The sequence below is a fragment of the Panthera pardus genome, unplaced genomic scaffold, assembly GCF_024362965.1.
Source record: "Panthera pardus isolate Hobbes unplaced genomic scaffold, ASM2436296v1 HiC_scaffold_6, whole genome shotgun sequence".
In the NCBI taxonomy this organism is placed as follows: domain Eukaryota; kingdom Metazoa; phylum Chordata; class Mammalia; order Carnivora; family Felidae; genus Panthera; species Panthera pardus.
The window spans coordinates 92585848-92594658 of record NW_026526991.1 but is presented as its reverse complement, the minus strand read 5'-3'; the positions used below and the strand labels follow the sequence as shown (position 1 = coordinate 92594658).

The window sequence follows — 8811 nt, the reverse complement described above, 5'->3', positions numbered from 1 at the left end:
AAAAAAATCTCTTAATAGGAACTATTTAAGAAGGAAAAGGGCAATGAGAAAAGATTCTGCATATAAAATAAAAAATGACCTTCTGTGGTGAATTTCACTATTTTTCACGTGTGACAAGAGTAATAAGTCTTGGCAGTTGGAACATGGTATTCACCTGAAGGCTGTCAATCATTCTCACTTTGAAAGACAGAATTTATGAATTGTCAGTATGCCTTTTAGGCAAGAAACCAGTGTTCATTAAGAGAAAAACTACAATAAATGCTCAGATAAATTGAAAATCAAAATGTTGCCTGGTCAGCTGATCTTAAGACCATATTACACATAATCTCCAGTTCATATGTTATAATAATTGGTAATATGTGAGATGTGCATGGCCAACTGCATGGCTATTACTGTGCTTTTCAAGTGGAATATAGTCTGGAGATCAATGGCTTGAGCTTTTCTCCCCCCTACATTCTATATAAAGTAAACTATTTGTCATTGAGCAACTCCCATAAATACAACTCTGCTACCAAAACTGCTGACAGCCTTGTAGGCGATTTTAGTAGTGGAAGCCAGGACTGAACACACTGAACTGCATTAGAGTTGGTCCCTGGAGAACGGAATTGAACTTCATTGGCAACAGCACAGTCAGAGTTCCATTTGACTCCTCATTAAACCTCTCATAGGGATTACAGCTCTTTCTCCGTGCCTGCTACTGCTTCTTTGCTATAGAAGAGATAGATATGAACACATAGGCATCGGCACATTTTTTACATATTTAGGAAAAGAGGGATGTTCTTAACGAAAACAAAGTGACTTACAGATTTTTTTTAAAAGCATCTTCCAATCTCTTGTTCATTAACAACCTTATTAGTATTTCCAAAAGAAGCAGAATTTTATTTCAATTTGTGCACATTCATTTTTCAATGCCTCTCTTAGAGCACATAAGAGATTCTGTTTGGTCCATTTACCTTTTCTCCAGGAAAAGCGGCATTCGGGGTAAAATAGTTGGGGATAACCATCTCTGTCTTCTTTACCTGGCAGTACTGTTATGATAATGAAATCAGAGCAAATATTTTGAAATAACTGGTAAAGCACATATTACCACCTGCACTATATATTGCCCATGGCCATTCTTGCTGATTTGGAGTCTTGAAAATAGCATAATAAGATTTACCATACTTTGGAAGTATTGCACTGGAAAACCAGTCAATAGTTAAAAGAAACACTCTGCATGCTCTATGGATTGAAAACCCCACACTGCTGGTGATACAACATTCACATCCTTCTCGGGAGTCTCTCCTAGGAAGATTCCCAAGACTTATTGTTTTAAGTGCAATAAAAACAAATGAAACTTTTTTTTTTCCAGCAACAGCTAAGTAAAATACTCTTCTCCAGAGAGGAAATCTTCTGTGATTATGAAATAATGTCATCAGTCTTCAGGCCATCTAATCACAGTGTTACTTAATGGAATATTAATAATGCTAATTACTAATACTTTAATGGAGAATGCTTTACTGCTTTCTTTTCACTGCTATTGTTCCCCAGAAGTGATTCATGTGTACATAAGTGCTAAGCAAATTGTGGTATAAGTGATGAAAAAAACCCAGAAAGACAACATAGCAAATACTATTATGTAAAAATGTACCTCACTATTAAAGTTCTTTTTGCATTTACAAGATGACTGTATGATCAGTAGAATTGTTTTTTGCTGCCCCACATACACCAGCCAAGCCTATATCCCTGTAGCTACACACACACTCACATGCAGGTACACACACATATAACTACCTTTATGTATATAAGCAAACCACAACATGGCCACCTTAAAATCAAATTTGATTCAAAAGAGTTGTTAGCAATTTGTGAGTATGATTTTGTCGCTGGTCTAAACGTGTCTTTAGTTCTAGACATTAGATCACTTCAGTGCCACTTTCAGAAACATTTGGGAATAGAATGCTGCTTTCGGCAGCTTCAAACTAAAAGGAAAATATATCAAAGCAAAGCCCCTATGAGTGCAGTCCCAAGGATAAAATTTTCAGATAGCCCATGAGTCTGATCCAGAGCGAGGGAGAAGCAGTTAATATTTTCCCAAGGGAAAGAAAAGGTCCAGGCCAACAAAGAGAGGGTATAAAGGCACTAAAATGAGCATATAAGGGGGAAGAACATGGCAACAAAAGATACTTGCACAAAAGACACCAAAGACAATATTTTCATGGAAATTCAAACCACTATTGTACATTTATGTATACGACCATTTAGTACACAAACATACACATGTAAATATATTCAATCTAAACCTTTCTTAGACACACATATGCATACCAACCAAGTGATTAGTATTTGGTCATTAGTTATCTAGCAAAAGGTCAAGTAAACGTAGCCCTGGATCCTTTTTCATGTCACTTCTCCCTAATGGTGGGTCTGAGACAAACTCTCTATATTCATAACCAAGGTCACCTTGCCTGTCTCCTGGTGCCCAAGCATGTCTCAAAGACAAATAGGAAGTTCTATCACTGGCAAGCCACAGCAAGGGTCATTTACATGATAAGAAGGAGTGATTCATATTTGAATAGTGTACTCCATACTTATTTTGACAGACATTTTTCAAAAACTACACATAACCACCAAAGGGATATAAATACTTTGAAAATACACAGCTTGGAAATACTTGCCTGAGCTTCTAAAAGGTCACAGATTAGTTACTCACAAGTAATTCACATGTGTTAAGAAGCAAATGCTGTGAAAGCGGTCAAAGGTTACAAATTTTCAGTTACAAAATAAATAAGTCCAGGGGATGTAAGGTACAGGATGGTGACTTTAGTTAGTATTGGATATTTGAAAGTTGCTAGAAGAGTAGATCTTAGTTCTGCTCACAAGAAAAAAACATTGTAACTATCTGTGATGATGGTTGTTAACTAGACTTGTTTGGGTGATCATTTCACAATACACACAAACACTGAATCATTATGAGGTATACCTAAAACTAATACAATGCTATATGTCAATTATATCTCAATAAAAAATAGTTTGGGAAGGTCCTGTTTATCCTTCACCCAGCTTTCTTTAAAGGTAACATTTTATATAATTATAAAATCAGGAAACGACATTAGTATGGTTCACAGTACTAATTCAGATTTCACCAGTTGTACAGACACTTGTATGTGTGCACGCCGACGGAGGCGAACACTCCTGCGTCTATATGCAGTTTTATTACCTAGGTAGATTTCTGTAACCACCACCACAATCAAGATACAGAACTGTTTCATCACCACAAAGATTCCTAACATTACAGTTTTTTAATTACACACCTCTGTCCCGGAACTCTCTCCCCCACCCCCCACCCCCCACTGGTAGTTATAACCATTCTGGACAAGTTCAACAGTTTCTTTAATAGTTTCACATTTTTAAAGTATATGTTTATAAATACGTAATATATTGTGATCTCCCCTCCCCCACTTTAGGCGACCTGGCAGACTTTGGTATCAAAAGGCAGCCCTTGAAATTTATATAAGAACTGATTTCAAACGGATAATGTATTTAATTGTGCTACTTCCTCCCGGGGAGGAGTGGGACGGAGAGAATGGAATCATCCCCATCAAACACACAGGCACGCACCACGCATTCCATCACCCCAATCACAACCACCGCTCCCCTCCGAGTGCTTTCTGTACTTTTACAACAGCAACTGAGAGCAGATGTAGGAAGATTGAGAGGAGACTGGGATCCGCAACCCAAGTTGCTCTAGAGGAGTCAGGGAAACCCACGCACAACTCCGGAGTCTCAGAGACGGTGGAAAGGGTTGGGGCGGAGCCTGGAGTGGGGGTTGCCCAGCAAGAAGAGGCGGCAGGCGGACCCCGGTGGGAGGGCTGGGAGGCTGCTGTCACTTTATGAGCCCGCAGACCAGACTGAGAGTATCCTGCTGCGGGAGGACCGCGGCCGGCTGGGTGCAGGGCCCCCGCCTCTCGCTCACCACGCGCACCCCGCGTCTCCTCCGGAGCCTCGGTGGCGGTGGCGGCGGCGGCGGCGGAGCCTCGCCTCAATCCCCACCCTCTCCATCCTTAGCTGTTAAAGAACAGCAGCGCCTGGCACGTTCCTGGCGGACCTCGGGCGCAGAAGACGAAAGGAAGCAGGCGCAAGGGGACTGGGAAGGCAGCATGCGCCCGCCGGGAACAGCCTCGGCGCCCACGGTCTGAGGCGGCAGCCTCACTTCGCCATTGTGAGCCGCCGCCGGGGGAGCTCGCACGCGCCGCGGACCCCCCGGGTCCCCGTCGGCACCGTGATGGGGCACCTGCCCGCGAGAACGCGCGGAGGCCGCCGCCTCCTGCCTCTGCTCTGGCTCTTTGTGCTACTCAAGGTAGGGGAGCGCCCCCCCACCCCCCACCCCGCCCCTGCCCCGGCTGTCCTGCCTGCGTCCGCGCTCCGACGCCCGGCTCCATCCCGGGGGCTTGATGGCCGGGCCGCTGCACGCGCCGGTCGTGCAGCCGGGCGCAAGCTTTGTTGTCCTTGCGTGTGCTTGTTCCCGGCGGTTTTGAGGGATGGGATGGAAGAACAGGCAACTTTGCTCCCTCCAGCTTTCGCCCTTTGTGCTCTTTTTTTTTTTTTTTTTTTTTTTTTTTTTTTCTTTACCGCGGCTGGTATCCACGTCAAAGGTGGGCTTGTTAGGTAGTGTTTCACCAGGCAAAATGAGGTCACTTTTCCTTCTGGTCACTACTGCAACTCCAGTGCTCTCCCCAACGGTGTGTGCGGCTGCTTTGTTTCAATTTACTTTCTGCTGGAACTATGCACCTGGGGCTGAGCTCCCTGTTCGCAAAGGACTGCCGGGGTGGTTCGTGAGCATGGTTTTCTTTGAATAAAGACTGTCAACTTGAGCCTGGAGAGAACTCTTTTCCCCAGGTCTTCATCTTCAACCTCATCGTTCCCCTTACAAAGTCTTTAGACTTTCCCCCACCTTATTTACAAAGGCTGGTATCTCTAAATTTAAGTGGCAGAGAAATCTGTGTCATTAACTTTTTCGAGTTTTCTTTGGATTCTGCTGCTTTAGGCTGTGATTTTGAGGAAAATGAGAAGCAAGGGGGCTGCTTAAAAAAATCCTACTTTGTTAACTATGCTGTGCATGAAATCTTTCAGACAAATTTCAGCTACATGTTTGCTTGGAAAGTGAGGTGGAGTTGTGAGGTAATTGTCTACCACTTGTGTCCTCAGTGGGTCTAGCTTTTCCTTTCCTCATTACTCCTTTTCCCTTCCTGGCAAAGTAGGTCACAGGTGACTGGGAGCTATCCTTTCAGCACCACCGTGATTGCTACCTTGGAAATGGATGTAACGTTAATGGATGCAAAGGTTTCCTTACCAAAGAGTCACTTTTTGCTTACGTGTACCATTAATTATGAATGCTTGACAAGGAGACAGTGCAACAGGACCAATGGATTGAGAAAAGCATCAATTTTAAATATTCCATATCTTTATGGCTCTTAATGGAATATAGGAAAAAACAGTTTCAAGGAGAAAAAGCAACAGAGTAAATACATGAAATTTTAAGTTATATTTAATATGTTTTCACATTTTTCTTACGTTTTAAATGATAGTTTTATTTAAAATCTGGCAAATGATAAGTTCGGTCATAGGCTTTTACTCTAGGAGATTGCTCTTTTAGCATACCCCACAATTGTATTAGATTTATTTAAGCTTTTTATTAATTTTTCTACTTGTCAAATTCTGTCATAACTATTATGTCTATGCAACCCTTGTCATGAACCCCAAGTGGGAGATGGCATCACCACACATGTTTCTAAGTAACAGCTAAGACCTACATGTATGACATCTGCTCCAAATCCAACCTTTGGCACAACCACAGGTTTTTATTTGAATTCTTCATAACGTGTGAGAATTTCAGGGATGTTCAAATGATGAGTTTGAGAGTGGGGGTGGAGCGCTGCAATTAAAATGTACAAAATGTGGCAAAACTTCTAATCAAAACCTGATGCAGATGTGAGAAAATGCAGTCACTGTTGGCATAATAGTAGTCTCAGTGACTGTAATAGAGGTTCACCCTATTCCACATAATAGGTGTATTTTTGCCCATTTGCAGATGGATGTCAATTATGGTTGACTGCATCACATAGTAAATACATTGATAAAGCTTGTCATTTAAATAAATATTGTAATGGGACAACTATGTAAATGTGGTTTTGTGTCGTCTTAATATAAAGTATATCAGAGGAAAAAAATTATATGTATATATACTGAATACCCATCAGGTGCCAGTCAGTCTTCCGGGGACTTCATATATGCTATTTCATTAGGCTTAATCTGTTACAGTTGACAAAGAGATGTTCACAGTGTTAAATTGGGCACAAAGGATAATGCATTTACATTTGGGAATAGTATATTACGTGATAAAATGGGCATATCGTATCATCTCTTTACAATTTGGAGATATATTTGCCTTCAAGGTTTTGAACAAGTATCAGTAAAGTAGTCCTGAAAACAATTCCGTTATTAAATAGCAGATTGTTGATTGAATCCCAATGATAAGCTCTGTGTGCTGAGTCAGAAACATTCATCCAACCTCACCCAAATCTCTGTAGCTCTCATTATGTCAACAAATCTTTCACTACTCCACATGAAGTGTCTTCTATATAAGAATAAAAATTCTTAAAAGCGATAAAGTTAGAGAAACTAAAATATGAGGCTTGATTTATAGTATTATCTTTTTCACAAATCAGAAGCAAGCAACTGGGTATAAGTGACGGGAAGTCTAAAAATTTGAATCTGTATGATTGGCTATAACTAGTTTCATTGAGGTAGCCTAAATGAGCCTGGGCATGGAAGCCTTTGTGCATCATTCCTTATCCCTAGCTAAGTGATAGGGACATTTAATCGGGCATCTCAGATTGTCTAAATCATCCCCTGTATGCTGTAAGGCTAATATCTGCACAACTAGTGTTGCATAAACAATGTTAATTATGAAATTTAAAAAAAAATTTCATAATCAATATTGATGGTGTATATAACAATAGAAAAAAAAGTAGAACTCTATTATCAAGTATACTGGGAACTACCAGTCTGGAAATCTTCTACCCACATATGAATGTAAATGGAGTATTTATCTGATGAGTCTCCTTCTTGTGCGTCTTCCCATAATTCCCAGGGAAAGCAATATAATTTCTCTCACCTATCCTATCTTTACTAAACCTCTTCTTGAAAATTGCTTCCTGTATCAGTTCACTCGATATCAGTATTTTGTCAACTAAAATGCAAATTGTAGAATATGACATCATAGGAATTTAAATTCTGCCTTCCCTGAAATGGTGCTCATTAGTAGTCAAGTGGAATGTTTCTCTAAACTCATAGGCTTGGCATGAATCCTTCTTTCTTTACTTAACCTCCTCTCTATATTTTTCTCTGTGTCTGCTCTTACCTGATGTGTAATTAAAGAACATTAAATTTGAAAGAGGACTTAATTATATTTTCTGAAAGGAGGTTTATGTTTAATTCTATAAAACATGAGTGTTATGATGTTGGCCATAGTACTCCTATTTAGGAGAAATATCCACTTTCCAAGGTCTGTCTGCCTTTCTCCACCATTCTCTCTCTCTTTTCCTCTTTCTCTTTCTCTCCCTCTTCTCATCCCTCTCTCTTTCCCTTTCTTTGACTCTCTCTCCCTCTCTCTTTCTCTGTCTCTCTCTGTCTCTGTCTCTGTCTCTCTCTCTCTCTCTCTCTCTCTCACACACACACACACACACACACATGCACACAGACACACACACGAAATAATTTTCACTTCCTCATGGAGGTTTCATTCACATTCTATATTATACAACATTAGCAGATGAACTATAATGTTTTCATCTTTCTGGAGCAGCTTGAACCACCCTCCTCGTAATGAAGTTTGCTGTCATTAACTCCTCTGTCAATCGACTCCTTTGATAAATGTTGTGGCCAACCTTTTAGAGAAACTCTTTCGCATATGACATTGCCAGTTAGTTGGAGAAGGTTCACCGGGCAGGGCTTCTACTGGGGATTGAGTAATCCTTCCAACTGTCCACATGTTTGCCTTTGTTCTTTGTTGCGTGACAGATTATTGTTACCTTAAGGAATAAAAAATCCACACCATACCCCTGCCTCATTTTGGCCCATAAGAAAATGCACATCTGTAGGCATAAGTAATTAAAAACAATGTAAGAATTGTACTTTTTTAAAAATTTTTTTCATGTTTATTTGTTTATTTTGTGTGAGAGAGAGATAGAGCACAAGCAGGGGAGGGGCAGAGAGAGAGACAGAATCCCAGGGAGGCTCTGTGCTGTGAGTGCAGAGCCCAGTGCAGGGCTTGATCTTGCAAACCATGAGGTCATGACCTGAACAGAAATCAACAGCCAGAAACTTAACCGGCTGAGCCACCCAGGCACCCCTTTTTGTACTTTATTTATTTATTTATTTTTAATTTTATTATTTAAAAAACTTAATGTTTTATTTATTTTTGTGAGAGAGAAAGACAGAACATGAGCAGGGGAGAGACAGAGAGAGAGAGGGAACCATAGAATCTGAAGGAGGTTCTGGGCTCCGAGCTGTCAGCACAGAGACTGATGCGGGGCTTGACCCATGATCTGAGCGGAAGCTGGTTACTTAACCAACATCCAGGCACCCTTGCACCTTATTTTTAAATGTGGCACTATTTCTAGCATCTAAATGTCCAACTTAAAGTTATTTAAACTTATAAGCACATTGACTCTTGAGTTTTATGAATACAATTTCAACTTGAGTCTTGAGGGTTTGCAAAGGACCTTTGGTGTTGGATACACTTGGTGCACCTATTTAAGCCATTGTGAT

At 40.7% G+C, this 8811-nt stretch overlaps 1 protein-coding gene across 2 annotated transcripts in view; it reads left to right on the top strand.

Annotated features, from left to right (window-relative positions):
- The first annotated feature begins 4004 nt into the window (after positions 1 to 4004).
- Positions 4005 to 8811, top strand: part of PTPRO (protein tyrosine phosphatase receptor type O) — a 239493-nt gene continuing 234686 nt past the window's right edge. For both annotated transcript variants that reach the window (XM_019452080.2, XM_019452079.2), the window contains exon 1: positions 4005 to 4339. In XM_019452080.2, coding sequence (XP_019307625.1) covers positions 4265 to 4339 — 75 coding nt within the window. In that variant the 5' untranslated portion in view covers positions 4005 to 4264. The remainder of the gene's footprint in view (positions 4340 to 8811) is intronic.